The 18,636-nt window shown below is 41.8% G+C and overlaps 1 protein-coding gene across 2 annotated transcripts in view; it reads right to left on the bottom strand.

The window, feature by feature from the left end:
- Positions 1 to 96: 96 nt before the first annotated feature.
- LOC147260265 (neurogenic locus notch homolog protein 1-like) overlaps positions 97 to 18,636 on the bottom strand; it is a 51,135-nt gene continuing 32,595 nt past the window's right edge. Inside the window, exons 14-34 of one of the 2 annotated variants that reach the window (XM_086206765.1) lie at positions 18,279 to 18,424; positions 17,396 to 17,509; positions 16,575 to 16,694; positions 15,800 to 15,952; positions 15,493 to 15,721; positions 14,802 to 15,003; positions 13,762 to 13,915; positions 13,490 to 13,674; positions 12,724 to 12,856; positions 11,713 to 11,970; positions 11,470 to 11,582; positions 10,092 to 10,663; positions 9,199 to 9,633; positions 8,924 to 9,072; positions 6,276 to 6,489; positions 5,866 to 5,956; positions 5,419 to 5,584; positions 3,697 to 3,995; positions 3,056 to 3,203; positions 2,882 to 2,979; positions 97 to 2,779 (exon numbers count right to left, since the gene is read on the bottom strand). In XM_086206765.1, coding sequence (XP_086062891.1) covers positions 1,403 to 2,779; positions 2,882 to 2,979; positions 3,056 to 3,203; positions 3,697 to 3,995; positions 5,419 to 5,584; positions 5,866 to 5,956; positions 6,276 to 6,489; positions 8,924 to 9,072; positions 9,199 to 9,633; positions 10,092 to 10,663; positions 11,470 to 11,582; positions 11,713 to 11,970; positions 12,724 to 12,856; positions 13,490 to 13,674; positions 13,762 to 13,915; positions 14,802 to 15,003; positions 15,493 to 15,721; positions 15,800 to 15,952; positions 16,575 to 16,694; positions 17,396 to 17,509; positions 18,279 to 18,424 — 5,356 coding nt within the window. In that variant the 3' untranslated portion in view covers positions 97 to 1,402. The remainder of the gene's footprint in view (positions 2,780 to 2,881; positions 2,980 to 3,055; positions 3,204 to 3,696; positions 3,996 to 5,418; positions 5,585 to 5,865; positions 5,957 to 6,275; positions 6,490 to 8,923; positions 9,073 to 9,198; positions 9,634 to 10,091; positions 10,664 to 11,469; positions 11,583 to 11,712; positions 11,971 to 12,723; positions 12,857 to 13,489; positions 13,675 to 13,761; positions 13,916 to 14,801; positions 15,004 to 15,492; positions 15,722 to 15,799; positions 15,953 to 16,574; positions 16,695 to 17,395; positions 17,510 to 18,278; positions 18,425 to 18,636) is intronic. The other variant, XM_086206766.1, reaches the window with a different exon arrangement.

The following is an 18,636-nucleotide window of genomic DNA, read 5'->3' as shown; positions in this document are numbered from 1 at the left end:
TAATCCGTTGATGTCACCAGAGGCATTCAAAGAAAAAGAACTCAAGTTCAAGACACAAAAGTGCCCTTTATTATATCAAGAAACATTTTTACAGATTAAAAAGTAAAAGGGAAAATACATTTCTTGCAAAACATAACAGTGGAAGAGACATATTGCAGATATTACGATTTCACTACGACCTAATATTGCTTTAAATAAAACATTTCGCAAACTATACCACGGAGTGTCAGCATTGAAGAGGACAAAATTGAGAACTTCAAAAATGAAAAAATTTACCAAAATGTAGCAAAAACATTTGAAAACATACAAAAACGGTCGCCTCAGTCGATTTTATGTTACAGAACAGTAAATAAATATGAATTTATAAAACCTCAATATCTTTTTTAATTTCTATGAGAAAAATGTCTTCTAATAATATATTTGATCTATTTTTATATAGTTCGAATTTATGTATGCATAAGGGACAATACGATATAAAATATATATTCTGTTCTGGTTGACATTTTGGAGGCTTTCGACTGCTGCGAGACCTATCAAAATTGCATGCTTAAGACATCAGATTTCTTAAACAAAATCTTACTTACAAGGGTAATACACAATATATTTACAAAAAGAAGAACACAGCCATAGGCTCAAACTAATAGGAGGGAGAGGGGAAATGAAGCTTCCTTTTCCCTCTGGACAAAAACATACATAGTGGCCAATAGGCCAGTTCTGGAACAGTACAGGACTAACAGATACTCACGCCTGTCTTAACTGCCAATCTCCAAGATGGCCTTACACTTTACAACACATCTCTATATGCAAATGCAATTAAATCTAATGATCTTTCATTGATTAGGCTCTTTAGAGAATGTAACGAAGAATCACTTGCGATTTCAACACAATTTGAGTGAAACAGCACTGTCATTTGCCGAGATTTTCCCAAATTTACAAACTGAAATAACACTGGAAATTAAATCGTGCTCTATGAAATGCCTTTAATCACAAATTTCTTTATTAACAAGATTATACAAAAACAAAATATCAACAAAGACAGAGAAGCATGAAAAAAAAGGGACCAAGACTTAATGTTCTCAAAGAAAATAAATACCCAGTGTGTTTGCACGACTTCACTGCGGAAAAGAAGTACTAAAAGGAAAATCTTCCTAAAGGACTTTACCTGTCCTGCATATGACCCGACACCATGGATTCTCCAAATTTCTGCAAGCAGGCAAGGTGTATAAATAAGACATTAATAAATAAAAAGAATGGATGAAACACAGGTGTTGCTGTTAGTATAAAAGCATATAAAAAGTCCTATTAACTCTTGTTTACAGCTTTGCCCTTTTTATTTTTTCCAGAGTGCCTTTTTTATAAAAATATATTCAGCAGCTCATCTGGGCGTAAAGATACAAGCTTTTTATTTGAACTGTTCAGGTATATGTCCAATCTGAGACTGCATGCTGGTCGGTGGACTTGAGATGCCCTCTGACCAGTCTGACATATTGGAATGAGGAGATGAACTTGACCACTGATCTGGAGAGCCCGGAGAGGGGGTCAGAAAGGGGTGGTCCGGGACCTGGACCTGGTGGTTTGGGGTATTTTCCATGGTTCCTGAATAACTGTGCTGGGAGGGTGGGGTGAGGAACTGGGTGCTGGGCATTGACTGGTTGATGGAAGAAGGCATAATCTGGGACTCCTGCGGGAGGATGGTGTGAATGGGCATGCTGGTGTTGCCTGTTCCCTGCTGGAGTTCCGGGGAACTGAGATCACCGCTGATGAAGTTTTGGCTGTTGGTGGTGCTGGAGGTCTGGTGCTGCAGCTGGATGCTTTGTTGTTGCTGCTGTTGCTGCTGGAGTTGCTGTAGGTTCTGAATCTGCTGCATCTGTTGAGCCTGCTGCTGCATGATGTGGGGCTGCGGACCCAGTCGGGTGCTCTGTATCCCCTGGTAGGTCATTATCTGAGACATGCTGGTGCTGGGGTGGCCATTGTGGAGGGAGGTCATCATCCCATGCTGTCCTCCCTGGTGCAACCCTCCCTGACCCCCTGGACCGCCCCTCATGGGGTTGAACTGGCCTGGCTGGCTCATGTTACTATGTATCCTGGAGAGCCAATCACACTGGCCATTCATGGCGCTTTGGCCGCTGGAGCCAGACACAGGCAGATGGGTAAGACGAGGAGGAAGTGGGTCAAACTGCATTCTAGCCAATTCCTGCTTGTTAGGCATCACCAAGTGGTTGACAGCCAAGTGCGGATCAGACATACCCTGCAGATGATTGAGAGATACAGATGGCGACTGCTGGAAAGGTGAGGTCATCATGGGTGGTGAGGCCACATCGGAGACGTAACCATGAGGAGACTCCAATGAGTCGACCGGGGACAGCACGGCTGAGCTGTCGAGAAGGTTACCAGACTTCCCATCCTGTGAATTCTTCTTCTTCACTTTCATGTCTTTGCCCTCCTTGCACCCGATGCCTTTGGTGCTGGGCTTGCGTGCTTTCTTGCCCTGACCTTGACCCTGAGGCTGGGGCTGTTTCATGCTGGTCAGGTATCCGTTAGGAGAGCAAAGAGGGGGGGATAAAGTGGTGCTGAGGGAGCCTCCATGCATGGGAGGACTTCGCACCAGATTGTACTCGTCCATCAGTCTCACAATGTCATGATGCATTCGCTCCTGTGCAATGTCTCTGGGTAGCCGGTCCATATGATCAGTGATTTCTCTGTTCGCAAAGTGGTCCAGTAAAACCTTGGCTGTCTCGTAGCTTCCCTCCCTTGCAGCCAAGAAGAGAGGGGTTTCCTCCTGAGATGAACAGAAAGAATGCGACGAGTTAAGAGATGCAGAGGGAAAGCCTTTCATAAATGTGTCTCAGTCGTGTTTAGCTGTGATAAGAGAGACATTTACCTTGTTGTTTTGCATGTCCTTATTGGCACCGCTCTTAAGCAACACGATAGCGGCTTCCACATTATTTACCGCTGCCGCCCAGTGTAACGCTGATTTACCTGCAAAGACACAACATTCAGGTTATCTTTGATGTAAATGAGGGACTTTTTTTGATTTAGAGCGGACAAATCTTACCAAAATCATCGATTGCATTGACGTCAGCGTGACAGTTGATGAGCTCGTCCACCATCCCCTCCACTGCCAGTCTGGCAGCTAAGATCAGAGGTGTGGTGCCATCATGCATGCGGGCATCCAAGTCTGTGGCACGGTTCCTTATGAGAATCTGAGGAGATTTTATATTTCAAAAGCTAGTTAAATCATATAGGTATGAATCTATAACTGATGGGACGAAAGGAAATGTGGGCATAGAGAGGAAAAAATGTATTTTAGTTAATTTAGTAATTCATTCATTTTGAGGTCACAGGATATAACTCGCTCTCTCTGTTAAATTAATTCCTAGCTTGGAGGAACATATTTTCATATTTTTGAAAAAGATTTATCTTTTAGCCTCAAAATATTGTTTTTTTTTCTGAGTGTATAGGTCAATGACAGTTTGAAACTAATTATCATTTAGTCAATAAAATGACTGAAAAAAGTGAAAAAAAATGTCCTACAAGTCAAACACCAAAAGATACTCTTTTGTAAATGATCAAATGGTTTGCATTTGCATTTAGAAAAGTAACTGTTTGTGCTCTTAATACCAATAAGAAGAATAGAACAAACTTTGATGATCCCGGAGGGAAGTTTTTGCTGGTTTTAAGCTGGTTGAGACTCACCTGGAACACACCCTGGGCGTCAGCAGCCACCGCGGCATGCAGAGGAGTCCTGCCCATGTTGTCTTGGATGTTGGCATCAGCGCTGGCCTCAAGCAGGCGCTTGGCAGCGTCAGAACGAGCATAGCGAGCAGCCAGGTGAAGAGCGGTTTCACCCGTGCGGTCAGTCTGGTTGTGAAGGTTAGCGCCCTGGTAGATGAAGTCGTTGATCACGTTGGCAGAGGCGTCTTCCTCTTCCTCACTGTTGCCTGTTTCTAAACCTCCCCCACTGCAGGATGCAATCATCAGAGGCGTGAATCCATCTGGACAGAAAGGGACGAAGGAAAAGAGGGATGCATGGTCAGCACATGCCCAGAAACTGCTGCAAAACACAGAAGCCTCCACTTCAAAGATTCAAAACAAAGCAACAAATAAATCGAATGTGGATTTGACACTTTTGCTAGGGTTGAATCATCACAGCGCTCTCCTCTCGATAATGGATTCTGATCAAGGCCCCGGCACAGGAGAGGCTTCAGAAGAAAAGTGAAGCTAGAGGGATAGAGGCCACAGCTCGCTAAAGCTAGGCTGCTGCAAAAAACGAAGCATTAATATCTAACTGTGAGCAGCAGCTCAGCCAGTCAACTTGGATAGGTTTTCTCCTCTTCAAAAGGATAGCAAGCCCCAGATCCCACAGATTTGGTCGATTCAAGTGCATCGATCCACGGCAGGGGGAAAAAAGTGTAATCTCAAGTTGTTAACCCTGTTACTTTGATTTTTCATAGATGTCTTCAGGGAATTTGGCACTTACTACAAAATTGTGTTTTTGTATTTGATGCCTTCATTGGTTTTTGTAATGTGGCAGTGGGAAAAAAAAAAAAACAGAGGCCCATTACTGGTCAAATGATTAATCTGATCAGGAATCAGTGTTTTCCCTCAGGCGCCTGGCTTCCAGCTGGCTGCTTTGAAGAAGATCCTTTACCCTGAGGACATGGGGCTTTAGCAACTCCTACACTCAAACGAACGATGCACAGTCACACACACACACACACACACACGGACACGCGCGCACACAAACACACACAGACACTCGAAGAAAACGTATACACTCGATGTGTGTAATTTTCACAAAGACTTAATATACACACTAACAAAAACATGCACACAGTAGAAAAGGTAAATATTCAAATGTTTGCTCACTAAATGTGTTTATCAGTCAAGACAAAAAAATAAAAATTTTAATCTACTGGTGTATTTATTCCTTATCTTTCTTGATTTGCAACCTCCCAACAAGAAATAATCACATTTACTTGCTGCAGCAAGCACTTTAAAAAAATAATTTCCCTCATCAGATTGTTTCATTTGAACTGCGTTAAGAGATCTGAAAAGAAGAAATTATCAAACCATGAAATATTTTTCTTTTAAATGATTTTTTTAAAAAAAAGCCTTTTTTTTAACAGAAAATCGGTTTGCTTTTATGTACCCGAAACAATCCTGAGACCCACTGCGACTGCTCCTTTTTAAACGTCATTTTGTGTAACCCCACCAAGAACTAAGCAACTTAATAAAATCTGATATTTCCTATACAATTAGACCTTATCAAACAATGAAACAATTACATTCGATTTTTCTTTTTGATAAAGACAATCAAGTCAAGAAGAAAATGGGCTAAAACAGAAATAGCCACTGTTTGGTCCTCCTGGTAGAGAAGTCCCTCTAATGTGACATGGTGAGTCTCCAGTCACCCACCTGGTCCCCGAACGTTGACATCCATGCAGTCATTTTCGATCTCACCCTGAGGGGGTGTGGGAGCTACAGAGGGGATACGCAAGTCAGCAGCATCCAGGTGCTGCTGGGTCCACTGCCGGTGGTCTGTTTGGTTATCCACCTCTAGAATAGCCTGCTCATCAAACTGCTAGAACAGGGAGAGCGAGAGGTTAGAAAAAAAGCATACATTTAAAAGAATAAAAATAGAATTCATGCGCAATAAAGAATAAGCTTTTAATAAGGGGATAAAATCGAGAAAAAAAATGAAATTGCACAATAAAGTAGCGTAATCATAACTCGCATTTTTTCAAAATCCAATCCTTTTTGAGTTATGCAGAGTAAAATCCAGAATTACTAGTATTCCTTAAAAAGTTACAGCCCAATATCAAAATCCTTATAAGCTAAACTGTAAAATTGCTGTTTCCTTACCCTGAAGCGTTTGGCGTCCGAAGGCTCCTCTTCTCCCCAGTCATTCTGGGTGTCATCCATGAGTGAGATGTCGGAAGTGTTTTTCAGTGGCCTGTGATGAGGCAGAAACGGCGGTGAAATTCCTCATATTCCTCTCATTGGAGTGGCTCACCGTTAATGGTACAGCCAAGTCGGAAAACAAAAGCATTGATCAAATCCATACCCCACCCCTCCTTTGCCCCAACAAGTCAATTAATGCACACCTAAACCTGCTATATCATTATCATTAATGATCCAGGCAACCCCCCCTTTCCTAAATTTGACTGATCACCAGTTACACCCATTTTGTCCTTCAGCGCCAGCCCTTTGCCTGACCCTCACACAAACAGGTACCCAATGACACCAAGCGCCACTGGCAAATATAAACTTACTTTAATCCCACCGAATCCTCTCCGACAGGCTCACGCCTCTTCTTCTTGCTTGTCTCTGTGGTCTTGAAGCCCTCAGGGAGCCAGAGGCGCCCATGCTCATGACGGCGCTTTCGGGCAGCCACCATCCCTACTCCGAGGAAGGCCAGTATCCCTACGCCACCGAGGACCAAGTAGATTGGGTAAAGGTCCTGAGATGACTCAGGGTCCACACCACCTGGTATGAAAAGGCACAACATGGTCAAGACGGGCTGAAGACCAGACGCACAAAGGAGAGACTGGGACACCCAGGATCAGCTGAGCGCAGGAGCAGAGCCAGCCTGGCTCCTCTTAACGCTGCGGTTTCCTCTCCAGAACACACCAGTTTGTCGTCAAGCTGCAGCGCCAGGAACTGACTGACAATCCTCAGCGTTTCTAAAGCTAGCTTCTACTATCTATTCAGTAATAATCAGAATTGCTAACCACTTTTCATCAAAAAAGGGAAAAAAAAGGATGGGGCGTGATAAAAAAAGGGGAAAAAAGACTACTACCACCTCCTCTCTCCCTTTTCAACCCAGGGTACCAAGAGACAACTTTACCATTTCTTCTTTAAGAGAAAAAAAGGAGGGGGATTAATGAACTTCAAATTACTGCACGCGCTTTAAGCTGTAAAGACGGAGGATTTATTAGGATTTTCGAGATAACAAAGACTCCCAACTTCTAGCACACTCCCGATCAATTTTTCCCCTTCTCTTTTTTTCCACTAACGATTCTGAAATGATAAACTCCCCCAACCTAAACCCTTGGAGATGCATTAAGTCCTGGTATTACATTCAGCGAGGTGAAGGTTGCAGCAGCCCCTCACACTGTGGGATGAAGTGTGTGTGCGTGCATGGGAGTGTGTATGTGTGTGTGTTATCTGCGGACGTACAAGTGTACACGTCTGAGAAAGAGAGGGAGACGGAGTGTTGAGTGAGTGAGTAGGGGGTTGGATGAGTTGATTTGCAGCAATTAACCATTTTGGAGCCTGAAGCCAGTGGATTTAGACTCCGAGGAAAGGATTGATTGTTTAGGCCATGAGATTCACAATTGCATTTGTTCACCGCTGCATAACAAATACACAATCAAAGAGTGTTAGGGTTAGGACCTAACGAGAGGGTGCGGCGGATATTTTCACTTTTAGGGTGTGTGGAGCACGTGTCCCACGTAGTTGTGTATGGGGATGTATGTGAAGACACAGGAACAAGTTCCAAAAGGACCAAACTGGTGGCTTTGCAGGTTTCAATCCATTCACTACCAGTCAGATTTATTTTAAATTAAATCTCCTCAATATACAACCCATTTGTAAATGTGTCATATTTTTGGCTGCAGTTTTTCATATATTCTATACAGCTTTTTGGTTTAAGAAAAACAGCTACCAGACTCTTGGAGCTGGTTGGGAAGATGCCAAATCTAATCTTACATTCAAATCCAAGAATTTGTTTTTTTTTCATGAGGGTTCATGTAATATCCTGAGAAATTAACAAAAAATGTCTCAATTTGTTTAGGATACATTCTCCAACTGCTCATAAAGATTTATGGTACAGGGTATATTAACGGTGGTTAATTAATGCTTTGTTATATGTAAGACTGCTGAATTATAATCACTGAGTTAACCACTTACTAATGTTCTCAATGACCCTTATTTTAAAGTGTTAAGCATGGCAGCGTTCACCCTTCCACCTTTACTGTAATTCCTGTGTTAACATAAATACTCTTAGTATTTGTACTGTTTTTTTAGTAACACATTATTGACAGTTCACTAAGCATTTACTAACATCAGTATTTCTAATTTTATTTTAAAGAACCAAATTTTTGGAAACCCTGAAAATATCATTTTAGTGGCGATAACTGATAATAATTTCTTTAAACTTCCAGCGAAGGTTTTGCTGACAGCAACTAGACTGAAACTGTTCATCGAGTCCCAGTTTTCAGATTCTGTAAACCAAAACTATGAACAACAATGAAATGAACTAAAATGACACCAAAACTTCTGAAGAGTTTTTTAGCTAAAAAAAAAAGAAAAAGAAAAAAGACCAACACTAAACATTAGTCAGCTGCTCACGTTTTTCATGGGTGAAAAGTAGTCAATTAAAACTTCAATAAATAAAGGAAATAAGGAGAACTAATACGGACATTTTCTGCCAAAATTAAGACTATGAAAAAGATTACTCAAATGTTATATTTGTTGGCAATTATTAACTTTTTTAGATTATGAATTTGAATTGGGGCTCTCATGTAGCAAATATGTACAACAGCGGGAAGAACTGAGAGGGACTGACTTAAGAAAAATAAAAACCACCACGGCCCAGCGTGGTTCATTGATGCGCTTTTGCCCAGAGGAATACGCTACGTCAGCATCTGGTTACAAAACAAGACAGGATCAATCCACCATGGATTTGATCTTTTCATGGGAGTTTTTAAAATTTTGAGAAAAGAAATACGTATCACTAAATTCATAAGAATGGATTACACAACTACATTAAGTTTCAAGACTCTGCTGATAGATTTCCACGCCAAATAAGTAGTAAACCTGGTGTGACTGGAAGCTTAAACTTGCGAAAACGCAACAGAAAAAAAGCATAACAATGAGAATATTTGGTCGTTCTCCAAATTCATGAAGTTCTACTAACTAAAAACGGCTTCAATGGTGTATGGCACATCCAGTTTGCCACTGGAGGCCAAAGCCCCGAGGAAGGCAGCTGCATTGTTGGTACTCTGGAAACATTCCGTGGACTGCTGGAAGCACTGACGGTTGTCCACCTCCAAGTGAACGATTGAACTAGACAAAGAATAGTGAAAGAGATGTTGAGTCAGACAGAAAAGTCTGTGATTTATTCTGTTTTGTGCAAAGAATTCTTAAAATCTGTGCCGTGAATTCAGAGAACGTTTGAATGGTTTTGCTCACCCTTTAATCTGCAAGTGATCCAGCTCCCTTTTTGTTCGCCTGCTCACAGCAGCTACATCATAAAGGCTCCTCTTCACCACATTCAGCACCTTGCCAGGAACCTCTGACCATGCGTCCACCGAGCGCTTGACGTTGTACTTCTTTAGCTCCTGCTCATTTCCATAGTAGGGATATATCATCATCTCCCCCTTGTCGTCTTTCCTGAAGATGACGTTGGTACGGAGGACACGGCTCAACTCACGCAGGAAGCCAGAGGAGTTGTTGAGGAGTTGTTCTGGGGTGATGTGGACTACCAGCACTAACTCGCCCATGGCGAGCTTCTCTGGCATGTTCTTGGCACAATCCAAACCATCCCACTTACACCCGGCACTGTTGCAGCCCTGGTCACAGTGGCCATCGGCGTAGTGGTCCTTGCAGTACTGGTCATAGAGAGGGCTGAAGACAGAAGTTGGAGGTATAAATTTAGTTCATCATGTGTCTTAAGCTCTTGTGGTAAATACTTTAGCTTGAACTGTAAAATTCATTATAAAAATGTAACAATTTAAATCCTGAATTTTTAAGAATATCTAACATTCTGTTCTAAAAAACACTCCTTTTATCAGAAATCACAAACATCAAATGCTGAATTACAATTGAAAATTCATCAACACTAGAGGTATAATTATATTTTTCTGTTAGCAGTATAACACAAAACGCTACGAATGGATTTTGATGAAGTTTGGTAAGATGGTGGAACAAATGGAATCAGATTTGATGATGTCATATCGTGGCATCACGGTGGTGTTAACTCCCTCTCTCCAACTGCCAGCCATTTAAGGTCTGTTTTAACCTGCTTTAGGTTTTCTGCGGTACAAGTTGTTCTTTTTTACTTTATAGATAGAAGGACCACTCACTTGCACTGTCCCTCCAGGTTCTGGCAGTCAAATCCATCATAGAGGCATCCAGCGTTGTCACACTGTGAATCGCACTTGTCGTCGTTGAAGTAGCGCCAGCACTGCAGAGCAGCCGAGCAGTTCTTCCATGGATCATTGAAGTTGAGCGAGCAGTCGCCGTTGTCCCAGCCACAAGCGTGATTGTTGCAGAGTACATCGCAAACCTTGTTGTGCTTACGCTCCTCACACTGTGGGATCTCACAGGCGACCTCCACTTCTGTGGGTGGAGGAATTTTGTGACCAAACCCTCCCCGGAAGCCAGGATCCAGGATGTGGCAGCGGAGGCCGTTGAATTTGGCGGGGCAGACGCAGTTGTAGTACGGCGCCTCAGAGGTGTATTCACACGTGCCACCGTTGTAACAGGGGTTGGAGTTACAGGGGCTGTCGGTGGGAAACTGACACTCAGGCCCAGTGAATGATGGCATGCACAGACACTTGGGGCCCTTATGGCCGGAGATGCAGGTGCCTCCGTTATGGCAGTGGAAGCTACCACAAGCCTGGGCGTCATATTCACATGTGGAGCCAGTAAAACCCTATTGGAAAAAGAAAAAAGGAGTTCAAATTCTATTCAATTCAAATTGTGTTAAAATCATCTGCAAAATCAGATAAAGTTTTTCCTTCTCTGGTTTACAATGAAATCACTGCTTAAACAAACCCATGAACCCGGTAACCATTAACCATGGAGAGGAGACTATTCCCTTTTGTGTATGATGTCTTTTAAATGGAAAGTGTCTTTCAAGATGCTGAGTTCATTCAGTTTAGTTTTGCTGTCATGTTTTTGTGGAATTATTTGCCTGACTTTTACCTTATTTTATTTGATTCCTTCACTCGCCCAGAGACTGCTAATGAAATTTGTCAACCACCCAAACTCTGGATCAGCAAACACATTCCTAAAGATGATATATTTGCAACATTCATTCATATTTTTACCAATAACTTTCCAAGACTTTGCCAGGTCTGTAAGGATATTTCCACAAGCTAACATTCCCTTAAAGTCTGTTTACACATGAAAAATAAAATAAATTAAAACTAATGACAAGCTAAGTGATTTGATAAACACAAACATATATTAAAGTCGATTTTAGCTAAACCACATTCATATACTCTTATCTTTGAAGCAAAATTCCATGGTTTTCCAAATTTTCTGACTTTATTTACTTATTAAAAATTTTCCCAGTGCTGGAGTTGAAAAATAATTTTTTGTTACAGTCTTTCAAACATTTTCCAGGTTTGGCATGACTGAATGAAGCCTGTTTGTATTTTGTTCCTGGGTTTCAACCCAGCCTGGCTTGAGACATCTCCTCACCATATGTCTGTGTGTTTGTGTGTGTGTACTTACAGGAGGACATTTGCAAATGAAGCCGTGTGGAGTGTTACTGGCAACAGCACAGGATCCTCCATTACGACACGGTTTCTCCTTACAGCCATCAAACACTGTGTCACAGCGCTGACCTATGGGGAGGTCACAAAAGAAAATCACGATATGTGATTGGTTGCGAAGCATCTCACCAAGTAAGGTCAGTCCTTAAGCCTTCACACGATGTATCAAATGACAAATTCACAAACAGCTCCTTGTGTGTACCTGTGAACCCGGTGCGGCACTCGCAGCGGTAGTTGTTAGTCAGCTGGATGCAGCTGTGCGTGCCCCTCAGGTCACATGGGTTGGACAGACACTCGTTGACATCTCCCTCGCAGCGCTCGCCCACATATCCCGCAGGACAGATGCAGTGGTAGCCCCCGACTCTATCCACGCACTTGCCTTTGTTAAAACACTTGGGCTCTTGGGTGACCGGATCGGTGAACGGGTTGCAGTCATCAATGTTGATTTCGCAGTGCACACCTGATGGAAGTATGGCAGAAGAGGAGTCATCAAGTGTGGATCAAAAAAGGTTCAATTCACCAGCGTTCTTTTCCATCTTAGAGAAAATACGTGATGTTGGATGTTAACATTAAACACAAAGTTTTTGAATAAAGAGGTTACAATTAAACTATAATCTTAATGAAAATGTTCACATTTGTAACAATGTCGGCATGTCATTGCCACTGGCAGATATTGGTCATTTTTTTAATATATCATTCTAATAACAAATATTTATATTGACCCCTGTTTGCTCAAGTCTACTCTCCCTTGCTCATCAGCATCTGTTGTTGACGAATAGGAAATAATTAAATATACTGATATAAGACTCGTGGGCTTCTCCAAACGTTTAGGAAAAAAATTGAAAAAACCTAACTTTTCAAATTCAAATTTTTTTAGCATGTACAGAATTTAAATACCACATAAACTTGTTTCTATAAAATAATATCACAGTCAGCTTTGATTAGTTCTAATATGATGGCAAAAAAAAAATCCAAAAACATGCATCGCTCAATTAACGATTAATATCAATTCATACAAAGTTTCAGTTTGACTATTTTTGACAAATTTCCAAGCCTTTGATGTATTTTCTGAAAAACAAATAGATGAAATATTTGACAAGTAAGGAGAGGATAAAGTCAAGATGGGAAAAGGAGTTTTCTAATTAATTAAGCACAGAGACAAAGAGGAGAGGACGGAAGCTGGTGCGGAGGCGTGTGCGTGGGGTCCACTGACCTTGGGTTCCTCGGGGACAAGAGCATTTGTAGGTATTGATCAGGTCAATGCAGGTGCCCCCGTTCTGGCATGGCTGGGAGAAACACTCATTGATCTCATCAGAGCAGTTGGTCCCCACGAAGCCTGGCATGCACTGTGAGGAAGAAGAAGCCAAGAAAGAGGAAGAAGAAGATAGAGAATGGAGAGCTTAATCAATGAGATGAAACAAAGGTGTTTTTTTTGTTTTTTTGTTTACCTGGCTGTTTTCTGGCCTCCATCCTGCCAAGGCCAGCAGATCCTTTATTCCGGGGGAGATTAACATAACCAAGCTGTTTGGCTTCTGATTATAAATAGGCCTGTTCATTAAAGCAGCCTCATGTTGTTTAAAGGATTCCTGTTTCCTCAGTTGTCAAATTTGCAAATAAGCTATGTTAGCTAATGTTTGATATAAGATATTTGAAAGCAAAGAAGCCTGTAAGATCCAATTTGAAATTTAAATTAACGTTTTCAATGGAATGATGTCAAAACACTAAATAAAGTTCATCAGACCTCTGAAAGTTTTTAGTAGAAGTTCATATCAAACTGTATTTAACAGAGAACATTTGGAGAAATATGTTTAATTACTTATTCATCATTTTACCCTTCTCTCCTGCCTGCATTAGGGAGCAGAGATCTTATGCGGACCAGCTAACTGCTAGTTAGCTTAGCACAATGAATGGCAGTGTATGGGCAGTTTAGCATTAAAAAGCATTACATTCAGGTGGGTATTTGTTTTTAAGGTTGTTACCTTGCAGGTGTATCCACCTAGAAAGTCGGTGCAGGTTGCTCCGTTCTGACAGGGATTGGGGGTGCATTCATCCACTTGCTCCTCACAGTAACTTCCAGTATAACCAACCTGGCAGTGGCAGTAGTGAACATTTCCAGCATCCAGACATTGGCCCGAGTTACGGCACAGGTGGGCAACATCAACCCCTGTGAGTAGAAAGAACTGAATGAGACCACTCTTTACTGACTGGCCAAAATGACACCAGTGCAGACGGAAATATACAAATAACCGACCTCTCTGTTTGGCTGCCACCTCACAGGAGACACTGGGTACATCACAGTAAAGACCCGTCCAGCCCGTCTCACATTCACAGCTGTAGGTTGTCCCCCTCTGCCAGCAAGTCCCACCGTTCTTGCATGGTGAGGAGTCACACCAGCGTACCAAGTTCTGAGAGATGAAAACACACGTGACGTAACTGCTTCTCTGGTGCCCTCATTTATAAAGAATCCATCCATCCATCCATTTTCTACTGCTTATCCTGTTAAATGGGGGGGGGGGGGGGGGCTGGAGGCTATTCCAGCTGCCTTCGGGTGAGAGGCGGGGTTCACCCTGGACGGGTCTCCAGTCCATCACAGGGCCAACACATAGAGACAGACAACCATTCACACTTGGAGTATCAATCAGCCTCGTCCCCTCTTGATGTCTTTGGGAGTTTATTCTTTGATTAGTAAAGAATATTGAAATTGAGGAATAGGTTTACAGGTCACTATTGCATGTAAAGTTAAAGCATAAATATCAGAAATTGTCTGGGTATTTCAGTCAGCTACATTTAAAAATATTGATATATTTCAAACTACATAATGTACATTGAATCAAATCCTGATCCAAAGATTTAAATCAAATGTAATACTGGAGTCTTTGCCAAAACCCAGTCCTGATATAACTTAATAAAGTGGAAGATTTAAGAAGTTTTATTTTATTTTTTTAAATATCAGAGTTAAATGTAAATATGTTAACATTATACATTATAAGGCATCCTAGTGGCGCATCGATTTATTGCGTACCACATAGGCCAAGGCAGCGCAGAGAACCAGAGCTCAATTCTGGCAAGGATCCTGCCCTGCATGTCAGCCCCCCCTTTCCTGTCATTTCTTCACTCTACACTATCTAATAAAGCATTAAAAATGCAACAACAACAACAAAATCTTTAAGATAAAAAACATTATATGATATACTTGTTCAACAGGTACATAAAACATCTCAACAAATTATTATTGTGAATGACCAAATTGGTGATTTTCTGAGATCAAATGGTTTGAATCGGTCCTCCCACCTGACAGTTGAGTCCCGTGTACCCATGCGGGCAGGTGCACTTGTAGGTGCCGTAGCTGTCCTGGCAGGTACCGCCATTCAGGCAGGGTTTGGAGTCACACTCATTGATATCATGCTGACAGTAGCTGCCGGTGAAGCCTGGTGGGCATAAGCATGTGAAGGTGTTGATACCGTCCACACATGTGCCGCCATTGAAGCAGGAGCTGTAGAGAAATAGTGAAAAAATGTTGGGAGATATTCTGACAGAAAGGAGGTCTGATATTCATTTGCTGGAAAATTCAAATCTCCCAAAAAAAACAAACATTCTTTTAATCGTAAAAAGTTATGAATTCCTGCTCATATCTTTCCACATAAATAACAAGCAGACAACTTTTAGGGTACATGTGGGATTTGAACAGCTGCAGCGAACATGAGACACGGCAGCTCATGTTGTGTATTAGGCTTCATAAGTTGTCACCAGCTCCACAAATGTGCTGGTATTTTTACCAACAATTCTACAGTTACAAGTTCATTTAGGGACAAAAGCTACAGAAGAGTTGAGGTCAGTTGGTGTAAGTCAATATTTTACCAGAGGGGGCAGCAGTGCACTACAAAATCACAATCACAGCGACTTGTGAAGTAAAGTGAATCTGGTCTACTCAGTATCATGTGTCTTGATACCAATATGAGAGTGTGTCCTGTGAGCTGCGTACCTGTCAGTGCAGTCAGGAGTGTTATTTTCACAGTGGATCCCACTGAAGCCTGCAGGGCAGGTGCAGGTGTAACTGTTGACACAGTCTGTGCAGTTGGCCTCATTCTTGCAGGGGTTGCTCTCACACTCATTGATGTCTTCCTCACACTTTGTGCCCCGAAAGCCGGGCAGGCATGTACACAGGAAACCATTGACCTCATCCTTACAGAGGCCTCCGTTGCTGCAGGGGTCTTCAGGAGGACAGGTAGGTAAGTAATTGGCTAACTAACATGATCATTCATGATGTAGGCAAAGATCTGAAGTCTTACTTGGCTTGCAGTCATCAACGTTGGTTTCACAGTTGCGTCCGGTGAAGCCCGGTTTGCAGCTACAGCGGTAACTTCCCATGGTGTCCTGGCAGGTTGCTCCATTGAGACATGGATTCTTCACACACTCTTTAATGTCAACCTCACACGTTTGGCCTTGTAGAGGAGGAGAGGGGGGAAGAGCAGTGTTACCATGTATCGTCAGTGGAAAGCAGCTTAAGAACTCTTGATGAGCTGACAGATGTCACAAGACAGCCTCACACACTATTGTCCAAATCTGTGAGACTATCGTGCAACTGCATAATTTCAGGGGGGGGGGGGGGGGGTTGTCTTTAAATTAAGAAAATTATCTCATTTACAAATAATGATATTTGAGCTAAAACCATACAAACACCTCTGGCTTGGCACTACGGTGAATGAGATGATGATGAGAATGAGCTGTTTCAACCGAACGCACCAGCTGGTCAGGCTCAGCGAGAACCGATGGGACACGTGCCCACGAACCGAGAACACGCGCTAAGGGTTTTATTCAGCTTTTTGCTCAAATCAAAGTGCTGGTGCATCTTTGAGCGTCTGGTTTGAAAACCACAATACAAAACAGTTTTATCAATAGCTTCAAGTTAAATATAAGCTAACTGTCTCTGCATTCTGGAGTCACAATTTATGCAGGAGGGGAAAATTTTGTGATAAAAGTTTCTGATTGTTGTTAGTCTACTAATGATATATATTAAAACTACATGTTTAGTCATAGGTCTTAAGATCTGTTTTACAAGTTTACCTTGCCACCCCTCTGGACAGACGCAGGAGAAGCTCTGGTAGTCGTCAGACTCCTTACACACTCCTTCATTTTTGCAGGGTTGGGAGCTGCAAGGGGCCATCAAGGTTTCACAGTTGTCCCCTTTAACACACAAGCATGTCACAACTTTGATCAAAAGAAAAAATACAATTATTCTTCACTTTTATTTTTACTGTGTGATATCACATATGACTCATGAACTTGAAGATAACCCAACACAAACGGACAGAGAACCATCTTTCAATCAGTGCTATCAGAAGATTTTAGCCAGGGTCTGTCACTACTCCAGGCCCACGGAGACATTTCCCTATCTGTTTCCATAACACACATCTCATACAGGAAGCCGGCTCCAGCTTCCGGCCATTGTGAGGACATTTGCTGTTCTGTGAGACAGGAAGCAGGCAAACAGGAAATGTGTCAGGCACCCTGTTCCCACCCCGGCACAGGCAGAGGCTTTTTATTATTTAAAGTCCTGTGGATTTTTCCAAAAAGAGGACTCAAGAAATACAAGAAAAACACCTTTCAATCATTATCTGTTTGGTAAAATAATAAGTGATATGACATGAAAATATTTTCCCGCTCTCTTATCAAGAATCCCTGTGTAACACCGAGGACGAGAGAGAGTCAGCGGTTTGCACTCATTGAGCCCTGAGGAAGTCTTGCTGCTGAACTTTACTCGACAGCTATTTAACAGGCCACATATTTTTCCTCTTTGTCAAATAATTCTAAGTACAAATTGTCCCCTTTGTAAGAAATACCACAATCACAGGGCGTATCAAATATTTTCAATAATATTTTCATACCAGTGTACGGCAGGATGCAGTTGCACTTGTAGCCCGCGACGTCATCGATGCACGTCCCCTGGTTGAGGCAGGGGTTGGACGCACATTCATTGATGTTGGTTTGACAGTTTGGTCCTGCAGGTAAAGAAGACAACATGTTACACACATCAGCTTAAACAGGGGTTCTCAAAGTGGGGCGCGGGACAACCAGGTGTCCTTATGAATATACTAATTGCCTTTCTTCTGTTTTCCCCAAGACTTTTACCAGATGACTAAAACAAATTGGAGATTTTACATAAAAAAAATCCTTAAAAAAATGGAACATGTACTTTTAAGATCACTTTAAAATAATTCCTGTATTGTTCCCAATACGAGTCGAGTCTGAATTAATAACAACCCAATTTTTTTCTAGCTTTATTTCCAAGAAAAAAAACAGCTTCTTCTATTCAGTACGATGCCATATTTTCACTTTTAAATACACTATTTCTATAGATAATGATCGAAGTATAGTTTTATTTATATTCAATAACTAGTTTCATTTTTTGAAGATGTCTTGCGAATTTCCTGGTCTCGTTTCTGACAAATTTCTTGCTGTCTTTATCTGGTTATTTGTAGAAAATGTGTACTCATGGCAGTATTTACAATTTTTTTTTAAAGAAATCAAGTAAACTTACTTGGCAAAGGCTGAGTAACAAATTAATAAAGAAAAAAAATCACGAGAAAATGGAAACAGCATTTAGCAGACAATTAGCCAGAAAATAGAAAACATCAATTTGTTTTGTTTATGCCCTTCTCAAAGGAGCCTGACCACCGATGGAAATATCTCGAGATACTGGGAGCAAATAGTGGATACGTGCCTGACGTCTACACTGAAAACCACAGACACATGTACACAGGTACTGACCGGTGAAGCCCATGTGACAGGTGCAGACGTATCCACTGGTCATGTCCTTACAGGTGCCTCCATTCATACAGGGGTTGGACTCGCATTCATTGTTGTTAATGTCGCAGTTTTTACCGCTCCAGCCGGAGTTGCACAAGCATTTATAGCTGAGGGAACAACACATTAAACAAAAATGTGAGTCGTAACATTGAAGAGGTTTTATAATCGTATAGCCTGGGTACTGAACTGCTTTAACAGACATAGTAAAACAATTAGTAGTAGTATTTCTACGCACTTAATTAATGATGAAACATCTCCTGACAATGGCACTGAATACTGTACCTCCTTCTGTTTGGATAACATAAAAAAATCTGGGAAA

The sequence above is a fragment of the Aulostomus chinensis genome, chromosome 6 (genome assembly GCF_037954235.1).
Source record: "Aulostomus chinensis isolate RoL2024-O1b breed Wild chromosome 6, RoL_Achi_v1.0, whole genome shotgun sequence".
Lineage (NCBI taxonomy): Eukaryota > Metazoa > Chordata > Actinopteri > Syngnathiformes > Aulostomidae > Aulostomus > Aulostomus chinensis.
Note: the sequence above shows the minus strand (reverse complement) of the source record. Positions and strands in the feature narration are given on the sequence as shown.